Genomic DNA, 22,007 nt, shown 5'->3' on the forward strand with positions numbered 1-22,007 from the left:
AGAAGGAGAGCTCCGTTTTCTCTGAAACTTTACAAAATTGTATTTGTGTGTGGAAAACACGAATCTGTAAATTAAAAAATTGTCGCTCTCAAGTAGTAAAAAAGTGGGTGGTTACAGTGGGCCCATCCCCCAACGTAGGTAAACCGGATTTTACTTTAAAGAAAACTAATCTTTACGTCAGGAACTGTCCTCGTAGAAGACGCTTCGAAACACTTGCACTCGAATTACTTTCTTTCGTTCGCGACCCGCGAGAGATAACGCCCGGATTTTATAACCATCACACTCTACAAAGAGCAACAATACAAGTTGAAATCTAACGGTAACAAAATAGCGGCACGACCCTTGTCGTAGTCGAGCTGATTTTTACGAAGAATACGAGCCTATAATTCGTCGCGTATCTACACTTCAACACGATGATGCATGCGGAAGTATGACCGGAAACTCGCAATCTCCCGCTTAGAATACGATCGATAACGCCAAAAAACTCCGGAAATTTTTATGTCGAAAGATACCCGACATCCACCCTCCTTACACTCGCGCGCGAGAACTATCAGGGGGCCTAGTCATGGAGCTGTGACGTCACGCCAAGAATGCGAGGAACGAGGGAAGAGCGAGGTTCGCAGCCGACAAGTTCTCTCTTCGTATCTCGCGCGTAAGATCAGATTTATATGATAATTATCCGCATAGAGACAATATTAATTAATACTCACAGTAATGTAGTTTCGTCGTGGAAGGTGGGGAAAAGCGCGAAAGTTGGTTGCGAACAACTCCGCTAGATGGCGACACGTGTCCACTGGAATATATTTATATATGGGATCGCACTGATAGATTCACCAAAATGAATAGAAAAATTTGACCGATTAATCAGAGACGAAGGATCCCCTTTGTCCTGATTGATCAGTCAGATAAAGCGAGAAATATTTTTTTTTTTTTTTGACAGCTGCGATAATAAAAAATATTTAAAAACCGACATAAAAATGTGACATAACGAACGTACAGGGCGATCGTAAAATTATGAATCAATTTAATTATTGCCGCTATTAATTAATTATATCCTTGTAATTACTTAGAATTCTAAAGTTTTATTTCGTAAATTAAGAGTTTAACAAGGCTCTGTAATATAAATTTAAAGATATAAGACAGGCAAACTAAATTTTTTGTTAGGATTAAGTATCTGTGCACAAGGCACCAAATTTTACTTGGTCACGGCCAATTAAATCTCAAATATGAGATTATTTCATATTTTAAAATCTTGGCCGTGACCAAGTAAAATTTGGTGCCTTGTGCACAGATACTTAATCCTAACGAAAAATTTAGTTTCGTTAGGATAACGCACTGTCATCCGCGAGTTGGCTCTTATTGCCTGTCTTATATCTTTAAATTTATATTTATTTCGTAACTTTACAACGCGATGTAACGTTAAATTATATGATTTTAATTTGCAACATTTAGTTCATATATTATTCACACCTTATTAATCATATATTATTATATATATATATATATATATATATATAAATCATATATTATTAATTTTCAAGGTATAAGGTCGTGAAGTCACAAGCTGTAAATATTTGTAGCTGGTCTTATCGTAAGCTGTAATAATAACAAGGCTCTATATAAGTAATATGTAATATGTACATTTTCAATCGAGTCAGTATGCGACAGTAATCGCGGATCTCTTGGCGAGAGTATAAATTCAATAATTGTGTAATATTTACCGTACCTGATACAACATTATTATGGATTACAAAAAGTTCTTTTCTAAAATCACCAATAGACGAAATTATAATTTAATCAGGCAATTGAGTAAGTTGTCATTGCATTAATTATTTTCTATGTGTTTTCTATGTGTTTTCTATGTGTTGCTATTTTCCCCTATTAAAAGTCTAAACGAAAACATATAAAAATGTTCCCTTTTTATTTTAAACTTTTATAATGCAAAAGTAAGATGATAGACGTAAATAAAAGAATGTTTTTTTTTAAATTAATAATTGTACTTTCTCATATTTTAATAAAAATTTAAAAAATTGAAACTTAATATATTTACATCATTTTAAATAAATACATATTGTTGTGATATAAGTAGAAAACGTTCTCTTAAAAATGTTTTCTGGCATTTAATATGCTTTATAATTATATATTTAAATTTTTCGGAAAAATATACTTTTTATAATAATAAAATTTATATAAATAAAAATAGAAATAAATGTTTTATATTATTATTTCTATAAGTTTCAAAATTTTACGAAAACAAAAATATACAATTTCAATCCAAAAATTATTTTGATATGCTTTCTTGTCAGTAAGTTAAATTAACAAGTTTTTAATAATTTTACAAAATAGAAATTTTATATTATAAGTAAATGTACAATTATGAAATACTTTCTTTTCGAAAGAATAATTTCATGTTATAATCATTTTTTATTTTGGATAGATAAAAACACATTTAAAATAATCTAATCTCTTACGAGTTAAAAAACGATCTCATGACATTTCATTATTTTATCTAATATATCAGATAAAAAATTTTTACTTAATTTATTGTCTAGATTTTGAATAGAAAAATATCTAATATGTGACAATTATGAGCGCAAGAATTCCTGCTTATATATAATTAAGTTTATTCTTTGATCTTTCTAAACAGAATTAATAAAATATATGAATATTTATTATTATTAAAATATATGACATATATTAAAATATATCAATATTTTTTACTATTAATCTAATATTAATGTTTGTATCACGTTTTGAATTTTCAATTTAGACGATCTGTATTTGTCGTATCCAAATGGTATAAATTTCGGTTCTGCTAACCCAAACGGCACTAAGTTTCCTGTTGAAGATATTTCCTTGACGTACAAGCACAACAACCTAATAAAATTAAATAAGTCTGAATTGTCTACAGCATTCCAATTAGGATCTTCGCAAGGGTGAGTAATATTAAAAAATTAATACATAACAATTGTAGGAATCGAATAAATTTCATTATTATAATATTTGTATATTTGACCGACATGTTTGTCCTGTCATGCGTGTTCTCGAAAAGAAAATAGGTAACAGTCCCGCGACCTTCTCAAATAATCAACAGGAATGCTAACCGAAAAGTAATAGCGAGGATACGAAAAACAGAATATATATATCTTCATATGATTTAATCTTTTATCTACAATTCTCATATATATTTAGTGTACATAAAATAATATATAGCACATAATTAAGATAGACCAATCACAGTCAAGTATTTAAAAAAATTCTTAAATGTAATAATTGATTGATTTGCTTGCGACTTTGCGATTACCATTTAGTAAGTTACTAATTATTGTTACTGTTGTATATAAAGGTCATTCCCTAAGGAGAACAGAAGGTCAAAATTATGTCATTTTAACATCATATTGACTAAATATTGACAAAAAAATGACATAAATTTAGTCAATATGACATTATTTTGACTTTCCTGTTCTTCTTGGGTTACATACATTGATGGTAATCGCAAAGTCGCAAGCAAATCGATCAATTATTACATTAAAGAATTTTTTTAAATACTTGACTGTAATTGTGCATAAAATGTAAACTCCTTATATTTAAAATAATGTATAATTATTTTTAAAAAGTAACGACTCGTTACTTTTTGAGTAACTGTAACTGTAACAAGTTATTTTTTAAAATCGGTAACTTGTAACTGTAACTAATTACTTTTCCAATGAAATAACTGTAACTGTAACTAGTTACTTTTACAAAGTAACTTTCCCAACTTTGATATATATATATATATATATATCAACATTTTTTTACAATTTGTTTATCACATTTTAACGTATCTGGATTGTATATCATAACATGTGTATTTTTCTCAAGTCATGGACCGCTATTAGAAAAATGGAAGGAATTCCAGAAAACATGGCATACACCAATGTATAATAATTGGGATGTGGCATTCACGAGTGGTTCCCTGGACGCTTGCAATAAAATTTTTGAAATGATACTCGACGAAAATGAGCCAATTTTGCTCCAAACGCTAACATATCCCGGAATACTCGGAGGAGTTAGTATAGTTTTTTAAAATAATATCACGAAAAAGTAACAAGTTTTATAAAAAAAGCTTTTCTTCCAAAAAGAGTGAAACACGCCAAGTATATGAAAATAGTATCTAAACTAGTATGTAACAGAAAAGAAGTTTAAGAAAAATTAAAATATACATGCCTGCGGCGTTCTTCATAAAATGAAAGTTTTTCAATCACCGATAAATGCGTAGCATATAAAATAAAGCTCAAAACAATTATATTATAAACTATGTAATTTATATGTAATATAATATGTAATACAAATAGCTAAAAAAATGCGTTTTTTATTCAATATATCGCAAATTAATTATTAATAATCGGTCAATAAATTATCGTTTTCCGTCCCGAGAAGTTATCAAAAATATATCTTATTTGATAATATCTTACTCAAATACTTATTAATTTAATTTAATAAATTGAACTTATAGTAATTAAAATTGAAATATAGAGCGATTGACATTACAAGAAGATACACAACAAACTATATGCAGTTTTGCATCGAATATAATTGTTTATTTCTTTCGCAGCAGACACATGTGTATTTTGCAAACAAATTCGCAAATTTTATTTTAATTTTTAGCTATTACCATTGTTACCGGATATTATAGAGATTAATCAAGATGCCGATGGAATTATTCCAGAAGAGATCACCAAAGCATGCGAGCAAAGACTTGCGACTGGTAAACCAATGCCAAAAGTGAGTGAAAAAATTTGCAATTTCAAATAAGATATATATATATATATATATATATATGTATATATATATTTCTTTTCGAAGTCACGTATAGAACAATGAGAAAGTAATTTATTTATCTTCGTCCTTCAATTTTCATCCTTAAATCTTTGTTTGCGAAAGACTTCTCGCTTTTATTTCTAGTTCGAAAACATTGATGTTTTTACCGAAAAAAGACAAATTACAAATTGCTTGAAAAATATGCTTATTGACTCTCTTTATCAAAAATATTTTGATAACATTTTATATACAAAAAATCCATGAAAGATAAAAATCATCGCTAATAATTAACTATCTGTCAATTGATAATTGAAATTATTTTATTCGCGTGATTGATAAAAAATAGTGTCTTTCTTCTTTCTTTTATCTTACAATATTTCTTTACTTATTTCTATGCTCGATAAAAATGATCATTGTCTCAACACGTGTTGAAACGTTATTTCTATTCATCAAAGACATGTGTAGTTTATTTAATATTTCAGTTACTTTACATTAATCCGACGGGAACGAATCCTACAGGCGCCGTCTTGTCGGAAACCCGGCGAAGGAAAGTGTATGAAGTGGCGCAGAAATACAACTTTCTGATCGTCGAGGCCGATCCTTACTACTTTGTTCACTTCTTGGATAAACAGCCCACGTCGTTTTTCTCCCTCGACACTGACGGTCGCGTGATCAGATTGGACTCGTTTAAAATTATGTTTCCCGGGATTCGCGTCGGAATTGTTACAGCCCACAAAGATATCGTGGAAAAACTAATTATGCATCTTGACAATTCTACCGTACATACGTCAGCTTTGTCTCAAGTAAGACTTTTATCTTCTTTGTCTGTATTACTTGACTGTGATTAATACTATCAATATATTATATTTTTATTATTACCGTATATACCGGGTTCCCGGTGACTCGCGTTTTACATGTTAATGGGAGATTCCTGAAGCGATTTGGAGACGATTTTTCCTCAGTGAAAATGATGAGAAAGATCATTTTTTAATGTTCTCTATTTTTGAAATCATGTATCTATGTAACTAAGCCTTAAATTAAAATTCTATTACAATAAGCTTTACCTGAAATTAACTAAAAAATGTAGTTTTGTTAATAATTTATTTTTACAAGGCTTAGTTTACATAAATAATTTTATCCATGAATTCAAAATGTTCAAAATTAATAATAATATCGAGAGTAAAACATGCATGTTACTGATTACAATGGATAATAATTTATCAAAAAGTAAAAGTTTAAAATGCAAATTATAAATATGAATTATAATTATATATATATATATATATATATATATATATATATATATATACAAAATTATAATTCATATTTATAATTTGCATTTTAAACCTTTATTTTTCGATAAATTATTATCCATTGTAGTCAGTAATATGCATGTTTTACTCTCGATATTATTCTTAATTTTGAACATTATGAATTCATGGATAAAATTATTTTGTTCTATATATGTCATGTTGATTTATAACGATCGGCTGCAGATGCTTGTATACAAACTTTTCCAAGTTTGGAAACCACAGCAATTCGAGGAATATTTCAAAGATATACAAAAGTTCTATCGAGAGCGACGTGATATAATATTAACCCTGGCTGAAAAACACTTAACAGGTCATTCAAAAATTAATTCCAATAATGTGTCAATTAAGATTAAAATAGATCTTATCGGAGATATTTATTACACATTCTAAAATATCAAAATTAGTTCGAAATTATAATTTTATGATCCGCAAATAATATTATATAAATGACAAATAATAAACTGCTTATCTAAACAACGGTTGCTCCAGTTATTATTTATGATTGTACTTATTTTGAAATCTCCGCGCTGAGGACAACAATCATGCGCAAACAGGACGCGCGTACATAATGAAAAATGAGCGTCGAACGATTCATATATCGTAATTGTCATCACAAATTATTGAACATAGAATAAATAAATGCAAAACATTCTGCATTTGCATATCGGTTGTCCCTCGAATTTCAAATTAACTATTACTAAACGTATGTGTCATATCTCTTTCGATAACTCAGTGACTGCAATTCACTGTGCGCTTTTTTTCATCTGAAAGTGATGAATAAATTATATTTAAATACATCCTAAAAAACGAGCACTGAATTTTAGCCGCTTCAATAATTTCAACGAGATTTTATTTTACAAAATCATTAATTATTCAAGAACTAACTTTTGATATTAAAAATGTTTTAATATTTTTTTACTTAATATTCCAAATAAACCGATTAATAAATATTATATAATATTTATATAGTATTATATTATATAAATATTTTTTGAAAATATCCTGTCTACATCCCTTACTTTATATTAAGAACTTCCAAAGTAATTTTAAAATATTCATATGCTCAATTAATATACCTTAGGTTTGGCGGAATGGTACGTGCCAGAGGGTGGATTCTTTCTTTGGGTAAAACTTTTTGCTATAGATAATGCATTGGATTTAGTGATAAACAAATTCGTGCCCCAAGGTGTTTTCGCTATTCCTGGAAATGCCTTCAATTGTGATCCTTCAAAACCTTCAAAACACTTAAGATTCTGCTTTAGCTTTTCCTCGCCGGAGGAAATGGACAAGGTAAGTTACAAAGGTATATTGAATCTATTTTATTGATTTTGTCACACACAACGCATACATATACACATATACATATATACATGCGTATACATGCGCGAATTACAGATATTCACATATATGTTACATATTATATAAATTGTGTTAAATTACAAGTATTAGCGGAATATTAAATTACAAGTATTTTAAAATATAGAGATTCATTTATTATTAAACGTTATAGATTTGATTAATGTTATCTCGGAGCTTATTCTTATTCTTTGATTCAATAATTTTAAATTCAAACAGTACATAATAACAAAATATATTTGACTATAAGTATTGTCGAAATATTGTATTATGACATACTTATGTACATGTAATAAATACGTGGAATATTAAATTGTACAACCATTTTAAAATAATTAATCGCACAATATACATAATTATACTAATTATAAGAATTATGCAGAATGATAGAATTTTTCATAATAGTACGCATGATGATATGATAAAATGGAGCGCGACTAGCAATAACGAGGCCATGAAATGTAACGCACCGATTATTTTATGTGCATCTTACAACCGCATAAAATATTTCGGTAATGCATATTATCAATAGCAGGCTATATAATCTTGGTATCGTTTAGCGCGCTATTATGTTTGAGTGCATCGGCTCTGTTATTCATGCGCCGACACTCAAATAGATAAGTATAGAGATGCGAGACGTCCCGTCATATTCCTTTTCTAAAAGCGATCGCGAATCAGTATTAGATTGACAATTCATGTATAATTTATATGGTTAATATATAATTCTATCGGGACGATGAATCCCGAAACGCATTTTAATTTATTCATTTAATCAAATAAGAATCAAAGTGACAGGTATCTAAATTAGAAATAATCGCTTTGTCATGGTTTTTTTAGACAATAATTATTTAAAAATGTCGACTCAAAGTCGAATATATTTCGACCGATGTTTTATCGTTAGACTTTTCGACGATCTAAATGTAAGTCGAAATGAGAGTGCGCAGTAAAACGATTGAATCGAATTAATAAAGACACGTTTCATGATACATTAATCGTCTAATATCTAATAAATAATTAATATATACATTTTAAAATGTTTGTATAATTTAATATATCCGCATATGTATATTAATCGTCTAATAAATATATTAATGTGTATACTTTAAAATGCTTATATAATAATATTCTGTATATATAGTCATAGAAAAAATAACGCATGAGAATAATATATCAATAACATTTAAGAAAATTGAATATATTAATATTTTCTATCATTTTTCAGGGAATGATCTTAGTGGCAAAGATTATACGTGAAGAAGCAGCGAAGAAAAATGATAATGTTTCAAAGTAATGTAAGAAATATTACTTTTCTGAGCATGATTTAATATCCTGCCGTGCTCGTATATACAAACAGAATGCTCTATTATGCTATAATTTAAAGCATTAATTTCAAAACGTTTCGTAACTAAACAAAGTGACGTAGCATTAAATGGTATGATGTTAACTAACAACTTTTTTATCTCATATATTTTTAATTGCCAAGATAAGGTCGTGAGTTCTCAAGCTGTAAATATTTGTAAGTGGTCTTATCGTAAGCTGATATGATAGGACTCTTCATAAGTAGTATGTAAATTGTCAGTCGAATCAGTATGCAATAGTACTCGGATCTCGGCGGAAGAGTAAATGTAATTGTGTAATATTTACCGCACGTGATATAATATCATTATGGATTACAATAAATTCTATTCTAAAATCACCAGTAGACGAAGTTATAATGTAATTAGACGATTGAGTAAGTTATCATTGCATTCTTTATTTTCTATGTGTTTTCATTTCCCTACTCAAAGCCGAAACGGAAACATATAAAAATGTTTCTTTCTGATTTTACACTTTTAAAGCAAAAGTAAGATAATAGACGTTAATAAAAGAAACAAGGTTTTTGTAATTAATAATTGTACTTTCTCGTATTTTAATAAAAATTAAAAAATTAAAACTTGTTATATTTACATCATTTATAATAAATATATATTGTTGAGATATAAGTAGAAAATGTTCTTAAAAATGTTTTGTGGTATTTAATACGCTCTTTATAATTGTATATATTTAAATTTTTCAGAAATAAACTTTTTATAAAACAAAATTTAAATAAATAAGAATAGAGGTGATATATGTTTTCTAGGTGTGATATGTTTTCTGATTTGACGTTATATAATCATTTTTTATGTGGGATAGGTAAAAACACATTAATAAAGAAATCTAATCTCTTACGAGTTAAAAAAATGGTTCATGACATTTTATTATTTTATCTTATCTAACAGATATCAAATTTTTATTTAAAAATATATATTTTTCCACTCAAATATATATTTTTTCACTCAGATAAGATATATCTAATATGTGATATAATTATGGTCGCAAGGATTCCTGTTTAATTAAGTTTATTTTTAAACAGAATTACTGAAATATATGGATATTTTTATTATTAGTCTAATGTTAATATTTGCATCACATTTTATGTTTCAATTTAGACGATCTCTATATGTCAGTTCCAAATGGTATAAATTTCGCTTCTGGATTGCCAAACGTCGCTACGTTTCCTATTCAAGATATTTCCTTGATATACAAGCACAACAACCTAATAAAATTTAATAAGCCTGAATTGTCTACAGCACTACAATACGGATCTTCGCAAGGGTAAATAATATTAAAAAATTAATACATAATATAATATAGTATTTAGTAATTAAAAGAATTATTTTTGAGATATAATGAATAATTGATTTTGATTAAATATTAAATTTTTTATGCTTAATATAAGCATTCTAACTAAGCTAATATTTTGTTCAATATTATATTTTTACGTAGTAAAAAAATTTAAATTTATTGTAAATTTATTGAAAATTGCTATATTTATAGCAAAATTTCAATAATTATTAAACCAAAAAGTACCACACACGTAGTTATATCACAATGCATTAAAATATAATAAAAATAAGAATATATGCTTAAATTCAGTGAGATTGATATATAATTCAAGATTCAATGGATTGTATTATGATTTAAAATTATAATTCTTTTAAAATGTATAAACTAAATTTTAGATAAATTAAAATTATTAAGTTTTTATATTTTATATTTATTTTCTTTTTCTTTCTTACTTTTTAATAGTTATTTTTTCTTCATCTTTAGTAAAAACTGTTTCTAATTTATGTAATAATAATATTATATATATATCGACATTTTTTATAATTTGTTAATCACATTTTAACGTATTTGAATTGTATATCTACACACGTGTATTTTTCTCAAGTAATGGACTGCTATTGGAAAACTGGAGGGAATTTCAGAAAACATGGCATACACCAATGAATAATAATTGGGATGTCGCACTCACGAGCGGTTCCCTGGACGCTTGCAATAAGATCTTTGAAATGATGCTCGACGAAAATGAGCCAATTTTGCTCCAAGCGCCAACATACACCGGAGTACTCGGAGCGGTTAGTATAGTTTTCTAAAATAATATCACAAAAAAGTAACAAGTTTTAATAAAAACTTTTCTACCAAAAAGAGTGAAACACACGCCAAGTACGTAAGAATAGTATCTAAACTTCTATGTAACAGATAGAAGTTTAAGAAACAAAAAATTGAGATCTACTTATACATATGTACCTGGCGTTCTTTATAAAATAAAAGTTTTTCACTCACTGGTAGATGCGCAGCAGCAAAATCGACTTGATTTATGTATAACAAAAATATAAAAGATTCAAATTATAACACCCAAAATAATTAATATTTCATAAAGTTATTAAAAATACGCATCGACTTTTATATTCGATGCGTATATATAATAATGAACGGATAAAATAATATATATTTTATTATATAATAAATACATTATATTAAATAATATAATATTAGATTATCTTAAATAATAGATTTCATTATATATGTATATTCCGAAAAAAACTATTATGCTTTACATATACAGATATCATATGCATATAAAAATGTTTCTCTCATTCTTACTCGAGTTATCTAAAAAGAACGAATCAACTAAACGCGCACGCGGAATATAAACTCGCAAAAACATAATTTATTACTGTCATTATGCGACACTATAAGAATTTATACGCAACATTTTTCACGACACTTCCGCGATCGTAAAATAATATCTAGTGAAAATTATACTTGGAGTCTGCGAGGTAATTTCAAGGATCTCAATTATAAGGATTAAATTTGAAGCGAAAAAAAATGAAATCGATAGTTCGCGAATGCTCGCTCCAATTCTTCTCAAAATGACTCAAACTCACTTATTAATTAGACACAGTTCATTATGATATCATAGACGCGACGAGGAAGAAGGATATTCATTTCCAACAAGGTTTCCATTTAAGGTATCAACTTCTCGTCACGCACAGAAATTGTGCTAAATTATCCAGTTCACTGAAGCGAGACATGTTATATGTCCTCAAAGTGTAGGAAAACAAGTCATGTTTGACAGGTTACACATGATATGACGACAGCATTTGTATATGTGTAAATATGACAAGAGAAGAGAGAATCAAACGATGAAGATCCTATCCTGCTCTTCGGACGCATCAGCATCTCATTAAACATGGTTCAGCAATGTTCAATAAGATATCCAATTCCATTATCGTCGGAATTAAGTTGACTCTCGGTGACAATTATAAATGAGATAACGTAAGAGATTGCGGAAAGATAGAACAAACCAGCACATTAAAAACCAGTGTATTATTCAGGGTGAACTCGACGCATCATATGCAATATAAATAGCCAAATTTATGGGTTTTATTCAATATACTGCAAATTAATAATTAAAAAATAGTCAATAAATTATCATTTTCCGCTCCGAAAGATTATCAAAAATATTTATGATTTAATAATCATGCTCGAATACTTATTAATTTAATTTAATAAATTGAACTTTTAATAACTAAAATTGAAATACAAAGCGATTGACATTACAAGAAGATACACAACAAACTATATGCAGTTTTACATCAAATATATTTATTTATATAAAGAATATAATTATTAGTTCAACTATTAATCTGTTATTTCTTTCGCAGCAGACACATGTGTATTCTGCAGACAAATTCTCAAATTTTATTTTAACTTTTAGCTATCACCGTTGTTACCGGATGTTATAGAGATTAATCAAGATGCCGATGGAATTATTCCCGAAGAGATCACCAAAGCATGCGAGCAAAGACTTGCGACTGGTAAACCAATGCCAAAAGTGAGTCAGAAAATTTGCAATATCAAATAAGATAAATATATATATTTCTTTTCGAAGTCACGTAAAAAACAATGAGAAAGTAATTTATTTATCTTCGTCCTTCAATTTTTATTCCTAAATCTTTATCCGCGAAAAACTCGCTTTTGACGTTTCCACCGAGAAGAGATCAATTACAAATTATTCGAATAATGTGCTTATTGATTTTATCGAAAACATTTTAAATACAAAGATTCGTAAAAGATAAAAATCACCGCTAACAACTCAATTCAATTATCTATCTATTAATTGATAATTGAATTATTTGCGTAGTTGATAATAGTGTTTCTTTGTCTTTCTTTTATCTTTTATTTTTTTAATTTATTTTCATGCTTAATTAAAATTATTATTAACTCAATATTGGAACATTATTTCTATTCATCAAAGATATACATTGTTTTCTGAATCTTTCAGTTACTTTACGTTAATCCAACGGGAGGAAATCCTACAGGCACCGTTTTGTCGGAAACTCGACGAAGGAAAGTATATGAATTGGCGCAGAAATACAACTTTCTGATCGTCGAGGACGACCCTTACTGCTTCGTTCACTTCTTAGATAAACAGCCCACGTCGTTTTTCTCCCTCGACACTGACGGTCGCGTAATCAGAATGGATTCGTTTAGCAAGATTATGAGCGCTGGGATTCGCGTCGGAGTTGTTACAGCCCACAAAGATATAGTGCAAAAATTAATAATGCATATGGACAATTCTGTCATACATGCGTCATCTTTGTCTCAAGTAAGATTTTTATTCTTTTTGTCTGTATTACTTGATTGTGATTAATACTATCACTATATAATATTTTTATTATTACCACATATGTGTATATTTAAATATAATTTATAATATAATATATAAATATATATATATATATAATGTTATAAAATATATTACAAATATATACAAATGTACATATAATATAATATAAAAATATTTATTTATATAAATGAAATAATTTTTAACGACCCAACTGGCATAAAAAATATCTTTATTGTTGGTCAGTTGACGTTTTACCATCTTGTCGTAAAGTCGTATTGACACAATTATTTTATATGTGCTTTAATATAGTTTAAATGTTATTTTATTTTAATTTATGTCAGGTATGTTTTAATTGTTTATATACGGTTTAATGAGCTTTTGTGTTTTGCGGTTTATGTAATATTTTAAATGACTATTATATAAATTGTCGTTCTATGATTTATATTATTTCGTAAATATGATATATATTTTTTGTTTGTAAGTTTTAGACTTGAGAAGGATCCAAAACAAGGGTCGAAACGTCGTCCTTAATTTTATTTGATGTCTAATTAACAATAAAGATATTTTTTATGCCAATTAGGTCGCGTTAAACATTATTTGATTTATTTTATTAATCACTGGCAGAAAAGAGGAATTGCTGCTTATTATTTATTTATATATATAGATATTTAAAACAAGATACATTTAAAAAAAAAAATTTTTTTGTAATTATCTTGCTTTATATTTCACAACTTTATTTTTCGATAAATTATAATCCATTGTAGTCAGTAACATACATGTTTTCTCTCGATATTATTCTTAGTATTTTAAACATAAATTTATGGATAAACTTACTTATTTTGTTGAATATATGTCATGTTGATTTATAATAACGACCTGCTGCAGATGCTTTTATACAAACTTTTCAAAGTTTGGGAACCACAGCAATTCGAGGAACATTTCAAAGATATACAAAAGTTTTATCGAGAGCGACGTGACGCAATGCTAACCATGGTGGACAAACATTTAACTGGTATTTTAAAAATTAACTCTAATATTTTATTATAGTTAAGATTAAAATAGAATTTTATCAGAGATATTTATCAGTCGTTTTAGAATATCAAAACTAGCTCTAAACTATAAGTTTATGGTCACATAATTTTATGATCCTAATTACTTTTGCTAATCTCGAAATAATTTTTTTATCAAATCATTTATTGCTATTTTCCAATTCTTAACATGGCACATTGTTTAATAATTAATTTATTATTACTTTAATAATTTATTTTAAATTAAATTTCTTAAGTGAAAGACACAAACGTGACATTAGCTAATATAAAAAAATACAATTATTACTAATTTAAATAAATAGATCGAGCGAAATACCTTTTTTTAATAAGCATCATTTATCGATATATACTTGCGAGTTATTAATTGCAAAAATCGATTAACTACGCGAGGTAAAATTGTTGATTGTCACAACTATAAGTACGTAATGGTGTTTGACATCCACTCGTTAAAACGTTTCGAACGATAATGAGATGACACACCGCCACCTGTCTCCGTCCGCGAATCTCCGTGCTAATGACAACAATACGTAAGCAAAGCATGCGTTTGTCACGGAGAACAAATATTCAAAAAATATTCTGCATTTTCATATCGGTTGTCCTCAAATTTAAAATTAATTAATAATAAACGTCGTCAAATTATAATTAATTATTAATATATATATATATATATATATATATATATATACGTATATATCGTAACTTGATTCGATACTTGGATAACTCAATGACTGCGCAATTCGTATTACTGTGCGCTTTTTTATCTAAAATGATGAATAAATTATGTATATTTAAATACAAGCGCTGAATTTTAACCGCGATTCAATAATTTCAACGAGATTTTATTTTACAAAATCATTAATTATTCAAAAATTGATTTTTGATATTAAAAATGTTTCAATACTTTTTTACTTAATTTGATACAAAATTAGCCGATTAATAAGTATTATATAATATTTATATAAATATTATATAAATATTTTTTTGGAAATATCTTTTACTTTATAATAAGTCTTAACTTCCAAAGTAATATTAAAATATTAACATACAAAATTAATATACTTTAGGTTTGGCAGAATGGTACGTGCCACAGGCTGGATTCTTTCTTTGGGTAAAACTCACTGCTATAGATGATGCACAGGATTTAGTGATGAACAAATTTGTGCCCCAAGGTGTTTTCGCAGTTCCTGGAAATGCCTTTAATTTCTATTCTTCAAAACCTTCAAAACATTTGAGATTCAGCTTTAGCTATTCCTCGCCGGAGGAAATAGACAAGGTAAGTTTGGAATTTATTGATTTTGCCGCACACAAACGCATACATACACTTATACATATATATACATGCATACACGTGCAAGAACTAAATTTACATATATAATATAGAAATTATATTAAATTACAAATAATTGAATATTAAATTACAAGTATAGAGATTAATTTGTTTTTAAACATTAAACATATATGATTAATGTTATAAGGGAGCGTATATTCTTACTCGATTCTGCGACGATCATTTTACTGTACGTTACTAAACCGAATTAAATTTCGATCGTTAAAAATTCAAACAGTACATATAGTAGCATGAAATATATTTGATTATAAATATTGTTGAAATATTTTATTATAACATTCATATATATCATAATAATGTACATAATACAATACATACGCGGAATATTAAATTGTTTAATTATTTCACAATAATCAAACGCACGGGGATGCATAATTATATTAATTATAATAATATACAAAATGATCGCATTTCTCATGATATTGTGCATAATAATATAATATATACCATATGGAGCGCAACTAAGTCTTTACCTTCCCGCTCTCGTTGTGCGAATGATGAGGCTGTGAAATGTAACGCGCCGATTATTTTACGTACATCTCATCACCGCGTAAAATATTTCGGCAACGAATATTATCAATAGCATGGTATATGGTCTTGATATTTTTGCAATACCGTTTTTTAGATTTTTAGATATGGTGGACGCTAAAAGTCGCGTTTCGATCGAATCTTTACACCGAAAAATAGAGCCAAGAGGATACTCTTAATTTAAGAGATGATATTCTTAATTTATTCTTATTTTCAGAAAAAAATATACTAAAATTTAGAGAAATTTCTTAAATTAAGACGATCTTTTTGGCGCTAAGAATACAATTTTTTCGGTGTACAGTAGTCATTATTAAGGTTTATAATTACCATGGACGTTAATTATGAACCTTGTTTACTCAAAAATAATGTCACACATTATCTGAATAACGTTACGGTGAAAGATGCGCTGCGCAGTTTGTTTTTTCGATCGAAATAACATGACTTTAGCGTTCACCGTAAAAGACGGTATTGCAAAAACTCTATTATTTGCGTGCTTCGGCTCTGTTATTATTCATGCGCCGAATAGGTAAGTAATGACGGAAGACGAGATTTTCTAAAAGCGATCGTGAATCAATATCGGAAAATTATTGGTTGCGACAATATGCTTAATGAGTAATTAATATTAATATATAAAGTATTACACATATATTAATATATAATTTATATGATTAATATATATATAATTCTATCGGGACGATAAATCCCGAAACGCATTTTAATTTATTCATTTAATCATTACATTTATTCATTTATTCATTAAATAAGAATCAAAGTGACAGGTATCTAAATTAGAAATTATCACTCTCACGGTCTTTCAGACAATATTATTTTAAGATTTATTTCAAATCATATATATTTTATCCGATGTCTTATCGTTAGACTTTTCGACGATCTAAATATAAGTCGAAATGAGAATATGCAGTAAAACGATCGAATCACAGAAATAAGGAAAAATTCCATGGTATATTCATCGTCTCATAAATAATTAATATATATTTTAAAATAATTAAACAATTTAATATATCCGCGTATGTATATAGTATATGTATGTCATATAGTACAAAAATATTTTGACAGTATTTATTGTTAGAGTTAAATACTTAAAGTTAAATATGTACATATATGCATTTTATATTCGATGCTTTATCAATTTTTGACAATCCAAATATAGTTCTGATTGAGAATGTGCAATAAAATAATCAAAAACAAAATCGAGTATATAAAATAAGCTTTGCAATATGAAAAAAATCGTCTAATAAATATTTAATCTGTGTATATTTATATAATAATATTCTGCATATATGTATACTCATAATATACTCACAGAAAAAATAATGCATGAGAATAATATATCAATCGCGTTTAAACTTTAACACATTGATATTTTCTATCATTTTTCAGGGAATATCCTTAATGGCCAAGATAATACGTGAAGAAGCAGCGAAGAAAAAATGATGCTGTTGCAAAATAATGTCAAATATATTATTATCACATATTAGTGAAAATGTTTATTTTTCTATTATAAGATTTTTTTTAACATTCAAAATAATAGCTGCTAACTTTATAATAATTTGCTGTGCAATTTTTATCTTATAATTTTTTTGATATTCTAAAATATATTGTCACAAAATATATCTCTGGAGAAGAAGCTGTCAATAAAATACATATTTGATTAAGAAAATAAAAAAGAGAAGTGAAGATAATCACATTAAATATGTTGCAAATATCTTTATTTTTTATATATATATTACATTTTGCATACTTGTTGTATTGTTAAAATCAATAAGTAATTACGCACTTTTGAAACGTCAGATGCCATCTACACATCGAGAAGCTATGATCGGTAACAAATTTTTTTGTTTAATAACTTGCTTTGCTCGTACATACAAACAAGATATTCTATTAAACTATAATTTAAAGCATTAATTTATAAACTACCATCAAAATAAATAAAGAGCAAAATAAGTCAAATCAATATGAATGATAAAATCACAGAAATACAGTTTCTATTATAGAAACCTTTTTATTATATAAACCTTAATATCATATTGCAGATATATAATTCTCTAAAATGAAATATAATATATGTGGAATTAAATTACCATGCTCAAATTATCAAATAATATTCAAAGCTGTCGGTAACATCAGTATTCTCCAAGTAATTTTAGCCAGACCTGGAGGACTTTAACCCTCAGAACGTAATATCGATTTATGGTACCACCATGTAACTAACATTCAAAAATACACATCTCTTATTTCACTAAATAATTAATTCGTAGATAAAAATCGTTGGTCTTTTAATATTATTTTACTTTATTAAATTTTCCTAGATTCAAAATTAGAATTTCACTGCGCATTTTTCTCGTTGGAACTGGCAAAATTAATATGGCCATCGGACCTCATATTATCCTGAACGATTGACTCGAAAGATAAAACGTATCAGTTTATCAGCGATCCATAATACAAACATTGTAATTAGATTGACATCATTCGATATGATTCGATGATACAATTTATTACGCTAAAACAAATACCAATTTTATATATACATCAATCTCTTTTTATCTCCCCGTTTAAGATTCATGAATTATTTATTTTCATTTCATACGTATAAAGTTTTGACAGAGATTGAATGTAGAAAAAAATCAATATCCTTCTCGCACATTTTCTCCAGAGATACATTCAAATTTCATACAGTTCTATATTCTACATTAAAACTTGAAGCGACAGTTACAACGCTTTTAACATTAAATTCGCGTAAAATTGGAGCTGCATCGATTCTTAAACAAAGCAAGAGATCTTTCCACCCTTAGAAGAGTGCAATATCGATAGGAGATGTCGCTTCAGTCGAAGAACCTGTCAAAAATCTGACGTTTAATAAACACGTGAGTTTTTCCGATAATACAGATAAAGGAAAAAGCGCACTTTTAAAATAAGAGACGAAACTGGAGCAATTTTTATACCGCTAACTTCTTTTCTTTCCTCCCCAGCTTCCTCGTTTATCGAGAGATTCGCGTCGCAGAAGTCGGGCAAAAAAAATCCATTACTTTTAATCGAACAGATATAACGCGATATTAATTGAAGATCCCGATATAAACCGGCTATATTCGCTTCAATATTTGTTTTCACATCCCCCGTAATAGCTACCCTTTCTCTCCCGAGGGTCAACGCGCACCAATCGGGTCTTCCCGAGGGCGACAAATTGCGAACTTACCCCCAAACCCTCTTATACCCCGGCGCGACACTTATAGAGAATTAATAGCGGCTTTTATTGCGAGTTCTCTCCGAAGTAAGCGGCGAAATTGCCAAAAAAGTTTAAGTCGATCTATGACGACGACCGACGACCGACGACGACGACGACGAGGCAACGCAGGCGCAAACGTGCCGTTTCCATGGCGTCCTCGCTATACATGGTTAGGTAATGTTGGATTAGACACACTCTACGCCGAGCCTCTCCGGGGGTAAACGTTCAGTACACCCTAAACCATCGTCGCGGTTAGAGGAGCCTCTCGAACCTCTCGCGCACCCGCACGTGCATAAACGCATCAGCGGTGACCGAGGACCGCGAAGCGAAAATACACGCGTGGTTGTTCCATCCCTTCTGTTTACGGATCGCCGGCGCGATATCCGCTCTCGTTTGTTTATCCAATTTTGCTCCTCTATACACCGTCAAACATCCCCGTTCATTTGTACGATCGTGTCCGACTTGTGCGACACGTCGAATCGTCATCGGGTCGCGATCGCGTTTCGTCATTTCATCTTTTCGGGATATATATCCGCGTGATGATGATTCCGCGTCGATGATTTGCGTGCCTCGGAGTCACGCTCGCAAAATCCAGCCGGACTAAACTCAACTCTTGCCCTTCCGCCAAGAGGGTGACCACCACCACCACCACCACCACCACCACCACCACTACTACTATCAGCGTAGACCTTAAAATCCAGGCTGCGTGAAGCGTAATCGAACATAGTGTCGTGGGAACGAAAGTGGCGGGTGGTGTGTTTACTGCGGTGGCGGCGAGGGTATTATCCTGACGGAACTAAAACTGGTCAGGTCAGTAACACGGGGTGAGTCGAGTTGCTTGGACTCTTCGTAATGCGTCCCTCGAATGTTTGTCATCTCGTCGATTTTTTCTTGAAGCGGAGCCAAAAGAATTCCCTTTACGAGACATATGTGCGTCTCTCGATTCTTCTTGAATAAATTGTTTGTTTTTTTTTTTTTTTTTTTCAGGACAAAAGGAAATAATTCGGAATATTTCCTGCAAGAGAATGTAGCTACGGTATTTTAAGGAGATTTTATTTCCACGCATAGCATAAAAATTCCAATGTTGCTTATATAAATCGTGTTGTCATTCCTCACATTCTCTTGTCGAGTTTTAAACACAACGTTTCTCTCTCTTAATAGTTCTCTCCTGCAGAAGTATCTTGTGCAAAATTTTATAAGAGGTCTTTACAAATTGAAGAAAGTTGTTGGAAAATTGTAAATATACAATGCCTTTTCTTATTTTTATTTTATCATGCAGCTTATAAAATTATGTTTCCTTCTCTCTCCCGCATGAACAAAATCGAAACTTCACTTCTAATACTTATAACTTTATAGCACATTATAATAAATATAAGTATATAGTTATATATCGAATTATTATCTGATACGCTACAAAATACGCTATAAAATTGAATCAATTAAACTGACTAAATAAAATGTAATTATAAACATATATAATTTCATCTCGCAGATATACAAATATATATGTGCATCGATATATTGTTTTTTATTTGCATCCAGCGAGATCGATCAAAATTCCAGTTCCGACAATTCGCGAAGGCGCGAAGAAATAAACGCGGAGAACAATTACGAGGCCGCATAATATCAAGTAATGTATTTTGATGAACCAAGTTTCATCGCGAAGCGGCTTTTTCCTCACTCTAGATATTCACGTCGGTTCTCGCGGCCACATTTGCGGAACCGTTAGATTGATCGATACGCGGCGAGTTGCTATGACAAAAATAGGCAAATATTCGTAATGCGTTGCCGCATAGAGGGTAAATATGTTCGGCCGGTTGCATGCCGGTCGTATAAATAGAAAGCGTAGGCATATATATATATATATATATATATATGTATATATATATATATGCATATATACATATGTGTGCGCGAATGGGGGTGCGCGTGACAGGGATGACAGCAGAGTCGCGCAGGCGCCTACCTGTAGAGAGAGACTCCGCGGAATACGTGATGATAAATACTAAATTTAACCCCCGGGTGAAACGTCAGGGTATCCGGATCGATAACACTTTTCTGGCGTCTCTCGTTCTTTTTCCATCGGCGAAACGTGACTTCGCGCATATGTAGGACGTTTATACATATAAATCGTTGACCACAGAGGTCGCGTGTCCTCTCCCTTTTCCGATATGGTACGTCCGATACGTATCACGTGTATAACCGAGGCTTCATTAAAATTCTACGGCGCTTAAAATTCCGCGTTTTCCGGGAGGCAAAAAATTTGCGCGAGACTATGGGACATCGGCGAAACGTAACCAACTGGCCAGGTGTATTCGTATAATAAAACACGAGCTTTGAATTCCAATGGAATTTTTAAATGCTAAAATATGTC

General features: G+C 29.5%; 3 protein-coding genes across 4 annotated transcripts in view; all 3 read left to right on the forward strand.

Annotated features, from left to right (window-relative positions):
• The first annotated feature begins 1,590 nt into the window (after positions 1-1,590).
• LOC114940391 (kynurenine/alpha-aminoadipate aminotransferase, mitochondrial-like) lies at positions 1,591-8,964 on the forward strand. The gene is made up of 8 exons (XM_029315058.2): positions 1,591-1,809; positions 2,771-2,936; positions 3,862-4,048; positions 4,648-4,764; positions 5,283-5,603; positions 6,297-6,423; positions 7,195-7,403; positions 8,692-8,964. Exons 1-8 carry the CDS (start codon positions 1,743-1,745, stop codon positions 8,758-8,760), a joined length of 1,263 nt encoding a protein of 420 aa, XP_029170891.2. The 5' UTR covers positions 1,591-1,742; the 3' UTR covers positions 8,761-8,964.
• A 92-nt stretch (positions 8,965-9,056) lies between these two features.
• Positions 9,057-18,102, forward strand: LOC114940392 (kynurenine/alpha-aminoadipate aminotransferase, mitochondrial-like). The gene is made up of 8 exons (XM_085480779.1): positions 9,057-9,201; positions 9,938-10,103; positions 10,720-10,906; positions 12,553-12,669; positions 13,120-13,443; positions 14,350-14,476; positions 15,578-15,786; positions 17,791-18,102. Exons 1-8 carry the CDS (start codon positions 9,135-9,137, stop codon positions 17,842-17,844), a joined length of 1,251 nt encoding a protein of 416 aa, XP_085336905.1. The 5' UTR covers positions 9,057-9,134; the 3' UTR covers positions 17,845-18,102.
• A 1,574-nt stretch (positions 18,103-19,676) lies between these two features.
• The window catches only part of Fstl5 (follistatin-like 5), a 109,255-nt gene continuing 106,924 nt past the window's right edge, over positions 19,677-22,007 (forward strand). The window contains exon 1 of one of the 2 annotated variants that reach the window (XM_029315061.2): positions 19,677-20,457. The gene's annotated coding sequence lies outside the window, so the exon portion shown is untranslated. The remainder of the gene's footprint in view (positions 20,458-22,007) is intronic. The other variant, XM_029315062.2, reaches the window with a different exon arrangement.

Source organism: Nylanderia fulva, unplaced genomic scaffold (genome assembly GCF_048542155.1).
Source record: "Nylanderia fulva isolate GAGA-0341 unplaced genomic scaffold, ASM4854215v1 Scaffold16, whole genome shotgun sequence".
In the NCBI taxonomy this organism is placed as follows: Eukaryota; Metazoa; Arthropoda; class Insecta; order Hymenoptera; family Formicidae; genus Nylanderia; species Nylanderia fulva.

Excerpts from the sequence above, each read along its gene's own strand:
- LOC114940392 (XM_085480779.1), top strand. The coding sequence starts at position 9,135 with ATGGATTACAATAAATTCTATTCTAAAATCACCAGTAGACGAAGTTAT. Across the intron at positions 12,670-13,119 it reads CTGGTAAACCAATGCCAAAA|TTACTTTACGTTAATCCAAC; the intron begins GTGAGTCAGAAA and ends TGAATCTTTCAG. Across the intron at positions 14,477-15,577 it reads GGTGGACAAACATTTAACTG|GTTTGGCAGAATGGTACGTG; the intron begins GTATTTTAAAAA and ends AATATACTTTAG.
- LOC114940391 (XM_029315058.2), top strand. The coding sequence starts at position 1,743 with ATGGATTACAAAAAGTTCTTTTCTAAAATCACCAATAGACGAAATTAT. Across the intron at positions 1,810-2,770 it reads TAATTTAATCAGGCAATTGA|ACGATCTGTATTTGTCGTAT; the intron begins GTAAGTTGTCAT and ends TTTTCAATTTAG. Across the intron at positions 5,604-6,296 it reads ATACGTCAGCTTTGTCTCAA|ATGCTTGTATACAAACTTTT; the intron begins GTAAGACTTTTA and ends GATCGGCTGCAG.